Source organism: Sylvia atricapilla, chromosome 3 (assembly GCF_009819655.1).
Source record: "Sylvia atricapilla isolate bSylAtr1 chromosome 3, bSylAtr1.pri, whole genome shotgun sequence".
In the NCBI taxonomy this organism is placed as follows: domain Eukaryota; kingdom Metazoa; phylum Chordata; class Aves; order Passeriformes; family Sylviidae; genus Sylvia; species Sylvia atricapilla.
In genome coordinates, this window is record NC_089142.1 from 77950967 (window position 1) to 77971187 (window position 20221).

General features: G+C 36.5%; 1 protein-coding gene across 4 annotated transcripts in view; it reads right to left on the minus strand.

Moving 5' to 3' along the window:
- Nucleotides 1-20221, minus strand: part of LOC136359341 (baculoviral IAP repeat-containing protein 6) — a 175252-nt gene that overhangs the window by 39701 nt on the left and 115330 nt on the right. For all 4 annotated transcript variants that reach the window (XM_066315910.1, XM_066315909.1, XM_066315908.1 and 1 more), the window contains exons 62-65: nucleotides 18193-18493; nucleotides 15326-15543; nucleotides 12864-13028; nucleotides 10754-10922 (exon numbers count right to left, since the gene is read on the minus strand). In XM_066315910.1, the coding sequence (XP_066172007.1) occupies nucleotides 10754-10922; nucleotides 12864-13028; nucleotides 15326-15543; nucleotides 18193-18493 (853 nt within the window). The remainder of the gene's footprint in view (nucleotides 1-10753; nucleotides 10923-12863; nucleotides 13029-15325; nucleotides 15544-18192; nucleotides 18494-20221) is intronic.

Below are 20221 nucleotides of genomic sequence, written 5' to 3' on the forward strand. Positions count from 1 at the left end.
TGCTATTCTGGAAAATGATTAAGGTTTTTCGTTACCTTCTCATTGTTCAAACTCAATCTAATTAATTGCATTTTGATTTTTCATAAACATACACAAAAGTACATTTTTGTACATTTGCATTCTGACATGCTTGGCATTGCAAGTATTTTTTACAAAACAAGTTTTCTGATCTATTTAAAATACAGCTGCATTCACAGCAAGAAGCTATGCTACACCAATGAAAACACATTGCATTGGTAGTCTTCATAGATCGAAGTGACTGAATAAAATTATTTGAAACACAGCTCCTTCCAGAGGTTATTAAAATTGCGTGGGTTTTTTTTTTAATCTGGAGAGACTGGGAGGAGAAGACTTTACAGAGTTCTCCCCCCTTTCCAACTGGACATGAAAAAATTGCCTCTCTGATTTAAGCAGGAAAAGAACTGTGTTGATGCTTCCTATTAAATCAGATCAGGATTTTTTTTAAAGTGTTTTCACTAATTACATGGTAACCTGCATTCTTTGGGCGGCGAATAAAAGAGGAAAAGCATTTGTTTCCCATAGAAACAATTGCCTGTCAAACAAAGCATAAAAAGACAAAAGGCAGAAACACTGTTTCAGCTTGAATGCCTTAATGTCACCATTTGTCATGCAGCACTTCCCCAGAAAACCCCGAAGTACAGTTAACTCTGCTTCTCTTTACACCGTGCACTTTCTCCATCGGTACAGGATGAAAATGTGCCCGGCCTGACGATGAAACAGCAGAGCCATCGCACATTGTTATGCAACTCACTGTCTGCAAGGGTGGCTCGTAGCTCCTTCTTTATTCAGCAAGTGCCAAGTGCATGTTTAATCAATGTCACAGCTCACCACAGTGTGCAACTAAAGCCACTGTCATTCCTCTCTTCAGATTTGCCGAGCTGAGTTATGCAATGCTCCGAAGAATACCTTGGAATTCTTTCCAGAGGCTCTGAATGCAGGTGTGTGACAGCGTTCACACTACTGCCAGCAAAGCAGACCTCTTTTCATCCTTTTTCAGGCTGGACTAAAATTACATAGTGTGACTGCACGTAGTTCGCTGCATTTGGAATTACAGCATGTCAACGTGAGAAAGCCTCTTCAGACGGCTGCCACAAAGAGTAAATCAAAGGCTGGGTGTTTCTGAAGTCTTAATAAATAACTAAGTATAACTGAATAAAACCAGGAGCTGTTTGTATTTTTTTAAAGACAAAACAGAACACCATGCATTTTGTTGCTCTGCATCAGCTAAGGAAAAAAAGCTTCAATTTTAATGAGAATTAGTCAACAGTGAGGATCATTATGAGAAAGAGCTCTACTGTTTTTTCGACTACACTTCCTTTAGTGGATTACTGAGAAAGAACACCAGTCATCTGGAAGATTTTGCAACATTATTATCCTCACCGATAAACTTCTTCATCAAGGAACTGTTTGTGCTCCTATCTGGTCTGTCTGAGAGAGGAGAGCAGCCCCTTCATGAAGATAAAAGCCTGGCTTGCCACTGAATCGACAAGTAAGAAGCATGTCTGATGACATTTTATTCCTGATGCAATGTAGGGTAAGAAATACCTTTTTTTTTTTAACCTTTCTGTAAGATATGCTCTGAGCTGATGACATTAATAAGACTCACAGCAGAAATACGTTAATCTCTAATGATTAAAGCCATTTGCCAGGAGAGAAAGATGCTATTGCACTATAAAATGATTGTCTATCTTCAGGAAATTGGAGTGATCTGAACTAGTAGAAATCCCCATCAAATTTCTGATCAATAAAGCTAAAACAGCATAGCAGATTACATACAAGATTAGCATCTCAGTCACCAATGAACATAATTTTAGAGGGAGTATGTTTCTAGAGGATATTTGACAATAAATTAAGAGTACAAGAGCAGCTAAGTAATAGAAACGACCTGTCAACCTCACTTCTGCAACCAAAAGAAGATAACAAATCATATATGCATCTGTAAATGTCTACTCGAATTCCTATATTGCATAGAATGTTGCTGCTATAAAAGCACTACCATCCCGTGGCATACTGCAATAATCAGCATATATACATCCACCTCTATATTTGAAGAGACAGACATTTTCTGTTAAATGTTTACTGTTGCATGGATGTCCAAAAGCTGATCTATTAAACATGAAAAGAATAAGATTTCACTTGCAATTGCCTACGTGGGGCTCACTGTGGAAAAACAACTGTGATACTGTATTAAGGAGGCATATTTTCCATGTTTGAAAACAGCAGGCATGAATATTTTCAACTGGTTTTGTTATGTGGCAGTTAAATATTGAAGAAAAGCTGAAAATGCATATAACCTCCTCAGGCATTTCAGAGTATTTGACAATGCTCACATACCTGCTTTCCCCAGTTTCATCTTTTATAAGGAAACAAATTAGCTGGCTGAAGATAAATTTAAAATGTCTTTTGTAATAAAGCATATTAACTGGCATGAAGCACCAAGCTATTTTTCACTCCTATCCAATCTGTATCTACAGAACATTTATTTTTAACATGGATATATACTGATACAAAAAGAAAATAAAAGACAAATAACAACTCAATAAAGGCAGCATTAAGAAATGTTGCATGAGGAACTACAGAATTGTTTTTAAAAAGATCAAAGCTTGCATGTTTGTCAGACCAGATTTACCATTTGCTTTCTTTTTTCTAGCTAGCTGCCAGAATACTGGTGAAGGTATTTGCAGGAAAAATGGGGACCTCTGCCATCACAACACTGGAAGACGTAAAAAGGCAAGAGGAGAAAGAGGAAAAAGAAGAATCTATTTTAGCACTGCTTGGGATTATTGGAACTGTGCTCAATTTATTCGTTATTGTTTTTGTGTACATCTACACTACACTTTGATGACATTTTTGAAAATCAATTGTACAGCACAAAGTGCAAAGACCTGCAATGGTAAGGATGATTTCTAAATTTAAAGCAAAAAACCCACCAGTCTCTGAAAAGAGTATCAAAAACATTCCAGAGTGAAGTGTCTGGCTAAGGGTGCTGCATCAATGACTGCAAAGTGTACCTATGAGCCCAGCTAGGGGGCTAAATTACGTAAATGAAGGCAGACAAAGTACAACTTCTTGTTGGTAACAGATGAAATCTGAATAGCAGGATCAGAGACAGCACTGTTTTATTGCCAGCAAACATGCGAGACAGAAATGTAGGCAAATACTGAAAATAAGCAGAACATAGAAAGAGATAAACTAAATATATAAGTAACTATAAGCAAATTCCATGCTTTCTATGGTTTTGTGCAGTATGTCTCTTCATAGCTGAGACCAGAAAACAGGCAAAAGGGTTTTTATTTTTAGGCCACCATAATTTAGGCTTATAACTTACACTAATGTATAATAAGTGTGGGAACTGGAACACTATTATACTAGAAGTTGTAATATTATAAATAAAATTTTAACTATTGACTATATTCTGCAGCATTTTTGTTAGTCTTGTGGAAAGCTGAAAAAGGTTAGATTTTCTTGCCTTTACCAAATTTGTATTTGAAATCATCATGCTATACTGACAATGTGCTTTTCTAATTAAAAATACTTTAAAGTGGTGTGAAAAAATAAAGAATAATTTTAGTACTTTTAAGTTATATTAATAATTCTAATGACAGACTAATACATATTCTCTAAATGAAAAAATCTTAAATGACATTTTCTATATCACCATTTTTAGAATGTGTTTAACAGAAGCCAAATACAATTCTCATGTTCTCACTCAGATGGGTACTTTCAAGTAAAACATATCATGCAAAGATTCACAGTGCTGCATGGAAGACAGGTCTAACCTTTGTCCAGAAGACTGTACTCTCCCTTTCTGGACCAGGTCCTGAAGAAATTTTCCCTTTTTGCACTGTCTATGATTGAGGCCCTGAATTGCAACTCTTAAGCATACTTCACAGAACATACCATTTGTCTACTGAAATTAGTGAAACTGATTCCACATATTTCATTAAATCTACATATGCCTTTAAACTAGATCCAAAGCTGCAGTCTGAGACCATAGAAGTTTTTGTATACATGAATGTATCTCACATGTACCTTAAAATGAAAACGACTTTTGAGATTTTATGATTAAAAACACATTAAGCAAACAACATGAAAAAAGTAAAAAGAAACTGATTTTAATACTTTTCTTACTACTACCTGTGCCACAGAGGAACAACAGAGCAGCTGCATTTCTGAAGATCAGCTCAATTTCTTCTAGGCTACAAAACTACATCCAGTCCCTCCATAAAATGATATGTGAAGAAATACATCCCTTATATAGGTGATAGCTTATTACTGTATAGACTTTGGTAACTGGTAAACCCACTGAGCCTTTGGAAGTCACTTCGAAACCAGTACATGCACAGAATAAGGTCAGGGGTCTGGAAGAGAATGAATTTGGCAATGATATTTCAATCAAATGCAGAAACACACTAACACTGATCTGTGGACAAATGAGGTAGAAGATGGTATATTCTGGTTTTGCAACTCTAAGTTGCAAATACTGGCAATACTGGCTCAACTAGAAGAAATCATAAACAGAGCTGAGGCTGGACTGGAAGGAAGTACATGCAGACAAGAAAATTTATTCACTAGCCACAGTCTTCAGCAAGCCTCTATGAAATGTATACCTATTTTCAGTATATGAAGCACCAAAGCATTCTGTAAAACTAAGCTACATTCTAGAGGAATTTTGCAGGTTACTAATGTTTATTTAAGACTACAGAACAGAAAATTACCATTATTAATTTTTTCAATGTACTTCTAATATGTACCTACTTATGTATATTATTGCATTTAATCTCATAATGCCAGGATATTTGAGATGGGTCTCTGAAACGAAAGTCTACAAGAACCTGAAAAGTGAAATTCAGGTAGAAATTACTGCTGTTTATTTTGATCCTGAAGTTATTTAAAACTTGTCAATTCTGTGAAATAAATAAACTGTTTTATTTCATATCATTTCAGTGCACATCTGTCTTCTCGAAATTGTGATTCAACTAGTACAGCAGCATTACAGTAAAATACTGCACCTTTTTTTGTAAGCTCTTTAACAGTAAAACAGACAAAAACGAATCCCAAAATTATAACCAATTGTGGCAAAGGGTCAGCATGATTCTTTTACCAATGAATGAACTCATTAACATTAATGAAGGCTAGAAGAATTTTTAATTTCAGTAATTACATGCTGTCTATCTAAACTGCCACTGTACTTCTGATTTCATTTACAGCAAAGGTGTTGACCCTTAGGGGGAATTCACAGGGTAACATTATCATTAGATTGCCCCAGCATACAAGTTACATTTTGTTTCAAAACAGCAATCTGATATTCTTTCATAACAGGTAATACCTGCGGGCCGTACTCATCTGGACCTAAGTCTAACTTTAGTTAAATGAGCTCTAATAAACAGCTTTGGTACTTAAATGTTTAATCCAATATATGCTTAAGAATTTCACCAACAAAAAATATCTTAATAGCAAATACCTCTCATTTTACACAGCAAAAAGTCAGCAGTCTAGGGAAAAGCAGGGCTGCACGATGATTCAACATTTACACTGCAGCAGTACCGTCACACCTTCAGTGATAGATGAAAAAAGAGCTCAGTGTACCTGCTTCAGAGTACTCAACATACTCAGTTCAGTGGGACTGGATTACTTGGCAGAAAGTAAAGCAACACCGTGTAATGCCTTGAGTCTAAGTATGATTGCTAGAAAAAAAATACTCTGTCTTCAGCAGACCAACTAGTGTAGCTCATGGTCTGAGGCCTGAACAGTATGACTTCAATGGACTCAACCTACAAATGTACATCAAAAGAGGCAGAAAAAAGAATGCAGCACATTCACATTCAACAGATTTGTCCACAGTACTTATTAGAGTACCTCACAATGATGTATTTGGCAGGATAAAGCAGCACAACATTAATGAATCCACAAGTCCATGATGTGGTAGTTAGTATTTATAAACTATGAAAGGTGCACTGGAAGCAAATACTGGACTCTCATCAAGTGGAAGATGCTGGTCAGCAAAGACAATCGTTCTAGCAAAGCCCTCCCATGGAAATGCATCATCTCTTCTCAGCAGTCAAACCCAGGGAGGACTAAGCTCATATAACACTACAAGCTATGCTGACCACATCACACAGTGTCTGTCCACCAAAGAAGGAAAGATGCCTAAGAAAGGAACATGCAAGAAAACCCCACCTAAAATTACAGTATCATCTGCTCCTGTAAGCCTGGAAATTCAAACAAGGAGAATTCAAACAGAATTCTGTAACTTGCTATGAGGTCTGTTTTCCAAGGAAAGGTTGATAACAAACCTGTCTCGATACTCGGCTTTAAACAAATCTAAGCCATTTCAGGGTTTGGTAGATATTAGTTTAAGGACAAACCAGTAGAAAACTATTTTTTGCCATGAAGAGACTACCTAATATTAGGTATTGACAAATTTCAACTTTACTCAGCTTCTTACTGTTCAAGGCTATTAAAAAATGGACAGTTCTTGCCCTGTTCCAAAAGTCACTTGATTTTCCTTCTGTTTCATGACACCTTTCCACTCCGTTGTCTCTATAAATCTTGTTAGCTACAAAGACTATTATAAAGACCGTTTCCTTCTCTCTCACTTGCAAATACTAGCTTGTATTAGTTTCCGTAAACCTATCAGTCAAATAACACTTGTATCAGCAAAATCTAGACCTTCAAGATAGTCATGTATGATCACATGTTTGCTGGGAACTTCTTGCTGTACAGTGCCAATTTCATTGCTGAGCATTTTGTTCAAGAGAAGCGTTCACATATTTGAAAGAGCCCCTGAATTCTTTCTAAAGAAACGTGCTGCATACAAAACAATAGTGGAAAGGTTTTACGTGACAGTTTTTGGTGTGAAATGTGCATATATGTGGTAATGAGTACATGCTAGGTGTTTCATGATACAGAAGTTTAAAACTACATCAATTTTATAAATGTAAATATGAGTTAAGTCTGAGAAACAAACATAGGTAAAATTAAAAAAAAAAAATCTCACCGTATAGCCTTTTTAATTTACAAAATGAAAGATAATAAAAGCCAGAGTAATGCCATAACAAGATGGGAAAGATACACCAAAAAAAGATCAAGAAATGGTGATGATTCCAGCAGCTACTGCCCCTTATGAGGAGAGCTATCTTGCATACTAAGGGAAGTCCTTCAAAGACAGATAAACCTTCCTTCTCTAGAAGAAAAAAGCAATTATAGAAATTAATTAAAGTGGTCAGTTCACAATTTTCAAGGACTTCACAATCACCTCACTTTGATACAGATGAAGCTGCAGAATGTATCAGAGCGATCTGGTTTGTACTGATCTGGTTCAAGGTGAGGTTTCTAAAAGATTAAATGTTATGTGAGCACTGCTTGTCTGATCAATATTCCTTTTATCTAGAACTACTATAGAGATAACAATCTAGTCCATGTATGTTTTGGGCAAATTAAGCAGGATGCCACAATAAACTTAAGCAACAAAAAACCTAGATAGATTTACAACTGTGACACAGGCCAATGTGCCAAAAGAGCTTTGCAACCTGGATGTGCCAGACCTGCAGCTAATTGAACACGTGTAAGCAAAATACAAAATTCACATCAGTACCAGACTACTCACTGTCTTATATTACCACAGAGTTACCAGCCTACTGTGCAATGAAAGGAAAGAGCATGTCTGCATCTTCCTTGCACATATTTCTTTATCAAATCCTTTTTCCCCCCCTTAATTGTATGTGTACGGTGGATACACATGGACATGTGAAGACCATTACTCCAACAATTACAATAAAACCTAAAATCTGGCAGAATACCTTCAGCATAAGAGTAACCTGCACCTGGGTCCCACTAGTACCCATTTAAATCTGAGAAAGTGACAGAGCTGCTGAAAATCACTAATTTCTGTCACCATTGTGCTGGGCACAGCTTGTTCCTGCTTGGATGCCAGAACCCAGGAACACTCTGTTAGCATTCTATATGCAGTATCCTAATTTCTCAGTCCAGCATGTTACAGGAAGACTACAGCTACCGGCTACTTCCACATAAAAGTACATTTTGACAGCAGAAGGTGCACCAGCCTGAAAATTAAAGTACCACATACATGTGTATTACTACTAATGCTGCTCCCTTTCCTATTCTCCCCTAGAGTCCTGTTCAGCCTTATTAGACAAGAGACAGGTAAATTTGAAATTAGATCTAGTTCTATCAGGAAAGAAACAAATCTCTTCTACTACATCACATTGGTCTTCAAGAATTTAAAAAATAAAATAAAAATACTAGTAATAATAAAGAAGTAATCTCTGTATTTGAAATTTTTGAACTAAAACCACATTAAATGAATTTTTCAGTCCCACAAGCACCATACCAGAGCCTAACACAGCTTCAGAACTTCTCAACCTGTCTCCCCTGTGTTAGCTCTGTCTCCTGTCACTCAGTGTCAGTGACACTGAGAGCCCCAGCATCACGTGCAACTTGCACTCATTAATGTGAAAATTATCTGTCTGCCTTTCAACTCAACAGTAATTACTGCACTGGAATTATGTCTTGTTATCACTAAGACAAACTGTTTTCAGGGATTCCTTCCCAACTAAACGCATCTGGTTCAAATATTAACAAAGAGGAGATATTCTTTCCAGAAATCATCCTTTTTGCACATTTTCCTTTCATATTGCTATCCTTCTATCCTATTCTGCTTCCAAAGACGATCTTGATGCAAGACTGCAAAGTTATTACATTTTAAATTTGGGAGAACACTGTTAATTATAGTGTTATACAGACTTTTGAACAAGTACAGCAGGAAACACTCAGATTGCTTGGATCAATCAAAGGGTAACAGCCCTCAGATTTTACAGTTCTAAATTTCAATAGAAACAACCCCATTCTTCGTGAACTTGTAATCTGAAGAGTACCTTGCTTTGCTTTTATACAGTTGAACTGCTACACTGCTTGCTCTTTCCTAATTGTTAATGTACAGACACACCTCCTGCCAACCACAAACAACAGGAGTTCTGCAGTGGAAAACATAATCTAAAATGAACATGCCTCACCGAAACTTTGCCTTTTCTTTGTACTTTGGGAAAACAAATGGTCCCTGAAAGCCAAACTAGTCCGAACTTCTCACCACCAGCCACATATCTCATTTCTTCTATCAGTATCTGACTGTTCTCTCCCAGTTAAAGGTGACTTACACAGACAGATACATTCTTCTATGGAAAACAGCAAAAAGCAATTTCAGCAGCTGTGATTCATCTGCAACTCAGGACCAAGTGCTTCATCCTTTAGATAGCATGGCATTTTGGCCAGGCTTTTCAATGACTCTTCCTTTTCCTCAACAAAGAAGAATTTATGAGTATCGGTTAGAAAGATTTAAGTAATCTTTTACTTTATCATTTCCTTGATTGTTTAACATTATATTTTCAATTGCAATAACGAGATAGGTCTATCATTAGTTCATTTTCCTCACTGTAATATGTGCAAAACAGAACCAATAATTTCATTGTAAAATTAGGGTGAGGTGTCAAACTGCAGACTAGCAAGTGAAAAATCTTCGTATTTTTAATTTTAACTATAAGACCCCAGCAGACTTTCTGAACTAGTTCCATTCTATCACATGAGATTATGTAATACCCTAGTCAGTACAAATTAAAAGAGTCACATTCCTGTTCTAGTCCTAAGTAGCTTTGCAAATACTTAGGACAGGAATGATTTCTCTTCTACCTCTAACATAAAATATATGCTGTGATTCATGGAACTATAACATTGTTTTGTGAATTCACATCACCACACCCTCCAACTGGCATCCCAAAGAACTGCAGTAATGTGACAAAGACATTTACCAGTTGCTCCAAAAATAGAGCAGGCAAAATAAGCTCCAAAACCAAATTACTCAAATTTGGAACAACTCCTCCACATACTTAAGGAATAAATCCATCTTTATAAACAAAGTAATTTAATAAAAATCCAGCCTAAGGCTCATCTCCATACTAAAGCCTGTCATCTATTGAGACTGAACATAAATCATAACCGCAGTCTGCTGATTTTGTCATTAGTTCTGCACAGGCTTTGCTTAATTCATCCTGCTTCACACCACCTTGTAAAACTAAAATGGTTTCCTCAGCAAGATACAACATACCAGATGAAAACTATCAAAGCATCTTTGTTTTAAAATTATGAGCACAAATTTGATGAAATCGTAGAAATCATTTGTTTTTGCTTAAAAAACCCAACAATTTAATTGTTCCCATACATTCGAAGTATTTTGCAGTTCTGGTGAGAGGCTTATTTTTGTATTTCCTAAATGAAAGAAAAAAAGCTTTGACTGAAGAACTGCCCTACTATGTGCAACATTTACCCAATTCAGGCATAGAGTTCCTCAATTTTCTTTAAAATCAACGGTTTTTTCACAGTAAGTTTCATGGTCTTGTATAAAGTACTCCCTCTCTGTGTATCTTCTGTAGAACTAACATGTAAACTTTTCAGAAGAAAACACCATTTTCCTGTTAGTTTCAACAGCTGAAGAACTGAACTTCAAACTTAAAGAGATACTGCAACAAATGTGAGCATTTCAAGATTCTGCCTGGTAATTCTATTTGATTTTGTTTTCCAAGGCTCAAGTGAATGTTCCATTAGTAAAATTCTAAACCAAATGTACTGAAACTACCAAGAACCACCTGTTGTTTCTACAAAAAACTGACTTGCCAGAAGTGAGCCAGCTTTGATTTTGAAGGAGGCAAGGACACATTACCTGAGTCGTTGCGGAGGTACGATGACATTGCTGGGATGAGACAGGACTGACTGAGCAGCTCTAGGAGAACGGATGGAAGCGCGCTGCTGTTTTGGCCTCTCCCCTCATGGCTTGTTTGAGTCTCTTCATTTGATGTGCTCCCTGCAGGATTTATGTAACTGGCAAGAACCTGAAATACAACAAAGTATTTAATCAAAACTGATTTATCTCACTCAAAAGAACTTTGACCTTCCTTAAGATAGATGCCCAAGCACTTCACTAACTGTTTTGTGAATTTATTTCCAGTATTTATTTCAGCAGGCCCAAAGATGTTTCAGAAGAATATCTATGCAGTTATTAGATTATTAGAACTTTGGCTAACAATAAAATTAAATAACTATTATAACTCTAAATTATTTTAGGAGATCAATTAATATGAGTTTTGACAAACCTGCTGGAGTTACTCAAAGCAAGAGTTTGCCACCTCAGACCACTGAGACATGCACCTGCCCAGACCCTTTCACTTTAGAACACAAAGTACACCAATTAACAGTAGGACTTTTCTTCTTCTCAACTGCAAATGCTTCAAATATTTTAGTAACTTCCTTTGGGATGAGACTTCAGGGTTTACAGATGAAACAGTAAGCACAACAATGGTGAGCACAACAGTTACCTGGAAGAACAACTACTTACGAGCACGGCTCTTATCTGAGTACACAAAGAACAGCCTTCCCCTTGGCAATGGTGGGGAGGCACCTCCTGACTGCACACCCGCCTGTCCCAAGGGTAGCTGTGGCTGAGTTCACAGGCCCTTACTGTGTGTTGTAGATACAAGTATTTCCATGAGTCTGATCTGTGCAGCTATGCTCTCAAACGAAGTAACTGAGGTTTGACAGGCTATATTGCTTCAAGTCCCAGAGATTATTCGCTTTTTCACTCTCTTCTCTTTCCTTTCATTCTCCCTCTTTGTTCTAACCCCCTTATCCATGGTATTTTGCTGTACCATCTTATTAGCACCCCATACAACAGAATTTCTCCAAACCTTTCTAGAGCAGGAACTAAGGAAAAGTCTGCTGTACAACTGACTGACATGTTCAGTAAAATGCTACTTCCTTCAACTGCTGAGTGCCCTAAGCAAATGCCTCCTTACTTCATGACTTATCACATCCATAGCTAAACCTCACCCTGGCAGAATACAGAATACTGCCTGGAAGCTTTGCTGAGAGTAATTTAGGGGATTTTCCTCTTTCTCACATAGAAAAATGTTTACAGATTTTATTTACTGTACTTTTGCAAGGGATATGATGATTGTGCCATGTAATCTATAGTGACTAAAATAATTGAGCATCAAAATAGTATCTTCATCAGGGTGTGAGGATTTTCCAAATTTCATCTCCTTTGTGCTCTAACCCCAGCAGGTTAGCTAATGCTTTTGAACTGAGGGTTCTGTGAATTCAACTTTTGATGACTAGATACAATCTCATATTCCTTACATTGATCCAAGATAAGAGGGTTTGGTTGGATTTCATAATGGCCTGAAAAGTCTGATAATGCTTTTCATCTTCTCCTTAGGTATTTAGAAGACATCAGAATCTTGCTAAGAGCTAGATGTTTATTGGAGAACTACTACTACTATATGTAATTGACATAGACAAGGTTTTCCAGTATGTGTGAGTGAGATTTTCTTATACCGGCATAACATATTCATGAACACCGGTAGCAGCCATAGGCACTTAAAGTGGAGTGAAAATATGCAAGAAATAAATATGTAACACTGCTTGGCACACAAAACAAAATGCCCATTCCCACATCCTTCTCCTTCAATGGACAGTCTTTACTTTTGATGAGTGCAGTGCTTTTGACAGAGGTATGTGACAGCTCAAGGGAACTGCAACACCTCCCTTCTCACTTTCTCTTCAGAACTCATACACAGGCCTTTATGCAGCAGCCTAGTGACATCTGAAAACACCCTTGCTCAACATATCATCTATATAATTTTCATTTAGACAGTTGCTTGCAAATAATTTTTGCCCAAATAGTAAAATTGCTCTACTGTGAGACTGACAAGACTCCAGTTTTACTATCCATACTTTAAGTGTCCCTCAATTATCAAAATTTCATAATTACACACCTGTAGAAGGCAGGTCACATGCTCTTCTTCTAGTCTTTGCTTAGTCAAGGCTTGTTCAACATCCCATCCTGAAGCTGTTGAGCCTGTTCCAAAGCCTGTGCCCTTAGCCCAGTACAACTGCTGCTCTTCTGTTGATGCAGTATTGTGTGTACTTGACACCTGTGGCTAAAGTTAAAAAAAAAAAAAAAAAAAGAAAGAAAATCACAATTATTTCATTATTTCATCTTAGTAGCACTATCTTTAAAAAGCCTTTGTTATGCAAAAGAATGTAACCCCAGTTTATTAACTTTATAACGATTTTATCAGGATCCAGTGAAATTCAAAGCTTTTTATAGGAAAGACTGCCATAATATATGGAGTTCAAGTAGCGGTTTGCAATAAACTGTTGAAAGTAGTTCTTCAATTTGACCAGTATTGTAAGCCCTTTCTCTTTTAAGATACTATCACTGCTTAATTGATGCTACTATTAAAATGCTTCTTAATCAATATCACTCTAAACATCACAGCACTGTAATTATTGCTACTTAGAACCTAGTCAAGTCTAATAATGTAATGAGATGAAGGGATGGTAGTGGAAATGTCATCAAGATAAGAGAACAGAAATGTTAAGATGCTCAAGTATTTGCTGATTCTGAATAAATGCTCCAAAATAGCAAGAAGAGTAAGTTACATGTATAGCTCTGAAACATGATCTCTGAGTCACTAAAATACACACTACCTCCTCTCTAGGTAAGAGCAAGGAAGTTACTCTTCCTTAAAATTTTCTAAGACCATATTTTTCCAACAGTGCTTGTACAGCTTTTATCAGTGTTCTGCCTCCGTGCTTTTAGTAATGTAACTCCAATATTACACTGCTTAGTCCTCATGAAGAACTGTGGAAGTATTTACACTAATTTTTGAATTTAAGCAAGTCATTAGTAAAAAGGATGCAGTAAAAACTCTGATAAGCATTTTTTAACTGATGTTTCCCTATTTACTTATCTAGCACCCTAAACAAGTGACTTACTAATTTCATTACTCGGTGACAATTAGCTGGAAACTACATCATGCAATACTTGTTTTATGGGCTCCAAAAAGTTTCATATTCTGTTTACATCTTCATTGACCTTGTTAAAGATCGTATAGCAAAGAAAAGAAATGATATGTGAACAGACTGAAATGGTAAAAGAAATTATCACCTGTGAAGTATCATACTGACAGTAGTCTGGAATCATCTCTTAACTTTAACACTGGGAATGTAATGTGTCTTGGTGATGAAACAGTTGTGTGGTTATTTACACGTAGACATCACTCACTACATCACTCACGAACATGTTGTGCCTTTAACACTCGAGAGGACTGTCATGAGCACTGAATTAAAGCACTTAAGGGAGAGCCTGGCCCCAGAAATACAAGCCTCAGTGCAGGCCTGATGCATCTCTAGTTCCAAGTTACCATCTATCACTTGAGAGATATGAATTATGAGAAAGCAAGCTATTTAAGGGGTCATGGTAGCACTGAAGCAGAAATAAGAATTAATGGTTGCCCTTTCCCTCCAAACATGCAAAAATGCTAAGGTGTTAATGTGTCAGCAGCCTGATACCCCATTAGAAGTAGAATCTCTCAGCTCCCCCCGTGAATTTGATTAGCCATTAAGGTGAATTATTCTCAGGCACTGCTTCATCTCTTGCTTGCTCAACCCTTCATCAGTCTCAGAGCTACTATAATATGGACAGCCCTATATTTTGCAGGTACTAGTCCATATTCAGCCACCAGGAACTGTTTCATGTAAGCCTCTACCAAAACAATGCTAGAGGGCAGTGTTTGTTTTTCTCAAACACTTTTACAGACAATTGGTATGTTATGCAGAAATGGTAACTCACAGTCCTAAAAACAAAATCAAAATATACATATTCTGAATAGAAGGTGGTATAACATGGGAAATACCTTAAAATAATCGAATTTTGGAGATTAATTTGGGATCTTCAATACTATGGGAAATTTTTGTCTTTAGAGCTCATGTAAATATCAGTACAAAGATTGTAACAAAAATCACTGCATTAATCCATTAATTTTCACAACTCATTTATAGTTAAGAAGCATTTGAAAGGAAATAGTTTGTAACCAGGAGTTTAGATGATGAATGTTCAACAAGGTAATGAGGTCATATTATCTAATGGGTATTAAAGAACCCATTCATCGAGCATTAGTGCCTCTCCTGCCCTGAAAAAGAAGGTCCTGTGAAAGAAACCGATTACACCTTAATGCCTCAAGACATCTCTTCTTTCTCTACTTCCATGAAAAGCCTACTTTCATGATTACTATGTTTATTTGCAACACGCAGGGGCAATCACCTAATCAAGTACTTCACAATTATTTTTCAAGTCTGCAAAAATCAGGCTACAATGAAAGGAATGAGATTCTTTTTCTTAGTTAAAACTCTTAGTCCTTCTGGGTGGCACATACTGTGCTGGTAATCTTACCTCTGCTTGGTTGGGGCTCGAGTTGGGCACCCTTGGTGCGTGGTGGCTCAGGGCAGACAGACAAGCCAGGATGAGGTGGATGGCGCCGATCTCCAGCGCCATGCGCCTCAGCAGCACCCCGTCGTCAGTGGTCAGCGGCGTCGTGCTGAACAGGCTGCGCAGCACGTGGAAGGGCAGAGTTGGGAGCACGTTTGCTGAGGGAGACTGCAGGATGTGACCTAGGTCAGAGCAGAAACACATCAAACACACATTGTCTTTCAACAGTTCAACACAGCCTAGTAATCTCTGCAAGAGTTTATGAACATACAGAAACCTACTAAGAACTTAAGCATTCATATACAGTAAAGCTATCTAATACTATGTTTCTCTTCAAAGAAAAAATTCATTATGAGGAGAGTGTAGAAGAAAGAATGTTTCTTTATTTTATTCATAGATTTGGTGAAGAACCAAATTTCAATTATCTGATTTGCCATTTCCAGGGAGAAAACTGGTTTGGACTATTTTTTTTAAATAAATATGTATTTTTAATAATTCCAAATACAGCAAGGTACAGAATGCATGTGATCAGCTAACAGCAGCACAGCTGACAAGCAGCAGTAGTTTATCATATGTAGAAAATTTTTTTTGTATTCATATGCCCAACGTGTGAATTAACACACTGACACAAAGCAAGTTTCTACTGAAGTTGAGCACATGGTGAGATGCTAACATAATTTTAATTAGATGAGCTGCATGTATGAATTTTGTGCTACAGTTACTTAAAATTTTTAACCCCTTCACATTATGAGCAAAAATTTCTTTTAAAAGCCACATTTCAATTACTGTAGTGACTTATTAATGCAACATACTCAGATATTGGAAACGGTCTCAATTTTTTTTCCCGTATTTAATAATACATTTAACATTCCTTCCCCAGTGCATACACAGACAATTGGCAACTGGAGATGCTTCAAACAATGAAAATACTTTACAATAGCCAACTCTGTCAACAAGTTTGCTCCCTACTTTAAATATTTTATTTTCTCCCTCGTTCTTAAGAGTTTATCAGCTATTTCACAATCCAGAGATTTAAACAAATGTCTGTATTCGTGTGTATATGTATCTACACACATGCACATGTGTAAATTCATACCTATCTGACACTCTTTGCAAAGACAGTAATAAGAAGGACTCAAAAGCACTCTGACTGGAATCTTCATAAATAAAATCAACAACTTCGGGAAAGTAAGCTCATCTGATAGAATTCCCTAGCTGTGAGCATAGCCAAATCAAAACAGAGAAAATCCAAACATTTGCACACTATTAATCTTTGCAGACAACTGAACCCATGTTTTAATCTATAAGCCATAGATTTATAATTGCAGCTCTTCATATTATGCAACAAAGTAATGAGATTCTACATGTGTGAAACATTTTGAAAAAAAGGAAGATATTAATAGTTTATACAGAAAACCAATGTGGATTACTGTGTACAGCTGAAGCTGCATTTTGTAGAGTTGAATTGAGATGTTTGGCTTAGGGAAAAGAGAAACTGGTTGTTTAGTCCAGCTAAAACAAAGACTATGAGGGAATGTAATTCCTGTCAACAAATGCACTGGAGAAAGAAGAGCTATTGGCTACAATCTGCATATGAATAAATACAGGCAGGAATTAAAGCATCCCCTACTCATCAAGAAAATCATGTTCTGTAACAATATTCCAATAGCAGTAGTGGCTGCACACACACGCAAAAAAGAAAGCAACCCAAATTCTGAAGGTCTCTTTATTTAAAAAAAGAAAAAAGGGATCTAAAAATTGGCTGCAGTAGTAGGGGACTGGTACTACTCTAGAAACTGCATATAGTTCTTCAGTTATTTACCACTCAAATTAGGTGGGTGTAAGCAGCTAGATTGAATTTTTATTGCTTGGTTTGCTCTTGTCTACTGTCCTGCGCCTAAGTACCAGAGAAATAAAAATGTAAGCAGAAGGGGGGGCAAACGAGATTCTTGGTTTTCCAGCTGGTCTTATGAGGTCCATGTTGCACACCACTCTACAGAGTGCTGAATAGAGACTAACTTCTGATGATTGCAGAAAAACCAGCATTCTTTTCATAGTCATAACCACAGAATTGTGTAGGTTGGAAAAGACCCTTGACACGATCAAGTTCAACTGTAAACCTGACACTGCTCAAGTGCACCACTACATAATACCCAGTGAAAGACATACCTTAAATGTATGAAAACATTTTTCATGCACACTGGTCCAGTTTTTCAAAACAGTAAGGAACACAAATATTATAACTATATGCAGAATTCCAGGTTAATTTGCAAAGACATTGGCAACAATTTTTTTTCCTGGCTTGTCTGTTAATTCTTTGAAGAATATTCCATTTCTCCCTCTGAACTCACACCATCAAGGTAGGGCTTCTGTTTAGGCTATTTAAACACCATAATATTTACATCATACTCTCCTTTTCTAGAACAATATTATTCAATGGTTTACTTTACATCTGTTGTGGCTTTGCTCTTATCCATATTATTCTGCATTTGGTTGCAGAATCATAGGATGTTTGCTCAATTAGTTGAGCATTTCCAGCTACTCAGATAATTTTGTCTGAATGCAGTCATCTTTACAGTGTCACTGTAAGTTTTATCAGTGCTTATTTTACAATTTTTCTGACAGGAGATGAGAACCCTTGAATACTGATGATTGAGATATAACTTTGCCAAACAGAATTTAACAGAGACAACAGTTTATCAAAGATGCCTTCAATGTGCTTTTGCACAAACCAATTCTAACTTCCTAATAAAAGCAATACAGTGCAAATAAATTTAAGTAAAATGATCTATCTGTGGTCTACAAAGAAACGTAATAATTACAGCACATACTTCCTTCACCATCATCTGTAACTCCCAACACCAATCTCAACAGACACTGAGCATGTTTCCGTTCTTTTAGCAGCACCTCAGCATAGCCCGGGAGACGGAGAAATAAACCAAAGGCAGCCAAAGAATGTGCAGGAATGGGAGACATAGTCTGGACTGTTGACTTGATCGGTGGAGGTTCTGCAGCAATTGTTTCTGGTGCTTCATACACCAATTCCCCTGATTGTTCAATGGTAACCCATTCAAACTGATCACTGTCCTTCTGTTTCTCCTGTGTGGCTGACGTAACCACTGGAGTGCTCACCTTAACCAACAGAAAAAACAAAGAAATTTAGTAGTCATTCACTTGAACACCTTAAAAGTTCTATCATAGTAAGGATCTAAAAGACATGCAATCTTAATGTAGGACACAATAAAGAAGTCACATGAAATACTCTGCCATTTGCAGATACAGGGACGATGCTAAATGGCTGAAAAGGGCATACTTGTTGCATTTGCAATACAGTGCTAGAAAGTCATGCCTACACAAGCAAACAAAAATACTTTGCCAACCCAAAATCCTCTGTTAATCTGTGTTGTTTAAATATAGAGGCATAAGAGACAATAATGACTCTGAAGTAAATATAAAGATTAATGTATGTACCACACTGTTAAATGAGAAATAACCCTTTTATTTTTAACATTAAACACTGTGAACTAGTGAATTAATTTTTAATTACATATTGCAAAAAGAAGAAAAATTAATCATAATGCCTTTAAAAACAAAGAATGACTTCAGGTGTCTTAGCAGTTTTGTAGCAACTTGTGATTCTTTGGAGCTGTTGATTGATTTGGCAGGCTTTATTACTATTATACTCTAAGAGAACAGTCTGTTTTATGACCAGATGACTGTGCAGTCAAGCATTATGATGGGAGTAAGAGTTTAAGGGGGTAGTAGCTGTACAATGCCCTAAGACACAATCAAACAATTCAAATGAAATTATGACACCGAGGTTCTTCTTTGCAATTAAATGTCACAGAGGTTTCAGGCTTTTATGCTAGTCAGATAAACTGATTTGATCATATTTAGAATTTTAGTACTTATCACCAGTCTGATGCAAACTGGAAAATATTAATACAAAAAGCCTTTACAGATATTATCCAGAATACCAAATTCCTAATTTAAAGTCAAAGCCACGTTTTACTGCATTTATTCCAATTATCTTCACATTAGGAGAATCAGAAATACCAGTAACTTGGAGAAATATAAAAGTAGAATGAAAGAATTAGGGGTCTGGAGAGATCATCAGTCTTGACTCTGAATAGTCTGTTTGGTATTATTGTATTTAATTTTTTTTATGGTTCGCAGAATTCTTATTCAGTATTTGAATCCAAATATATACCTCAAGCTAAGAAATTGTGTAAAGACACTAAGTTCTCAGGAGTACAGGAAAACAAGGAAAAAAATGAAATGAAATTTCTCATGGTCATAAGTTACCTTTCATGTTTCCAGAATGCCATATATCAGTTTTCTTCAATACAGAGTACACATCCCTCTTGGAATTCATAATACAGTAACTGTTTATGTTAACACTTTTCCTTAACTTGTAATTTTTGAACTGCATTCGTACTGGACCTCTAAGGCCTTTGCAGAACTATTTACAAAGGACGCATACTAATTATGCGGTCTCACTACAGGGTTCCTATGGTTGCCATAATTTTACAGTCAGGGTACTGAACAGCACCCTTAATTAATGATTAATTCAATTTCAAGGGGAATAAATATTCTTTCCTGCTAGGAGTTTCGGCCAAAAATTTAATAAATATATCAAATAGAATCTGAATAATTCAGAGGTGGTTTTTTTTTCTCTTTTTAGCCGCGTGTACTTAGAACAGCAGCCAAAGGAGTAATTCCACACTAATGCCACTATTGACACTTGTGAAATGCCAATCAGTCCATCCAGAGGAATTCTGTATATAAGTATACAAATAATACCTATTATTTCTTAATATAAATATATTTAAAATGATACTGTTATTTAATGTAATAAAA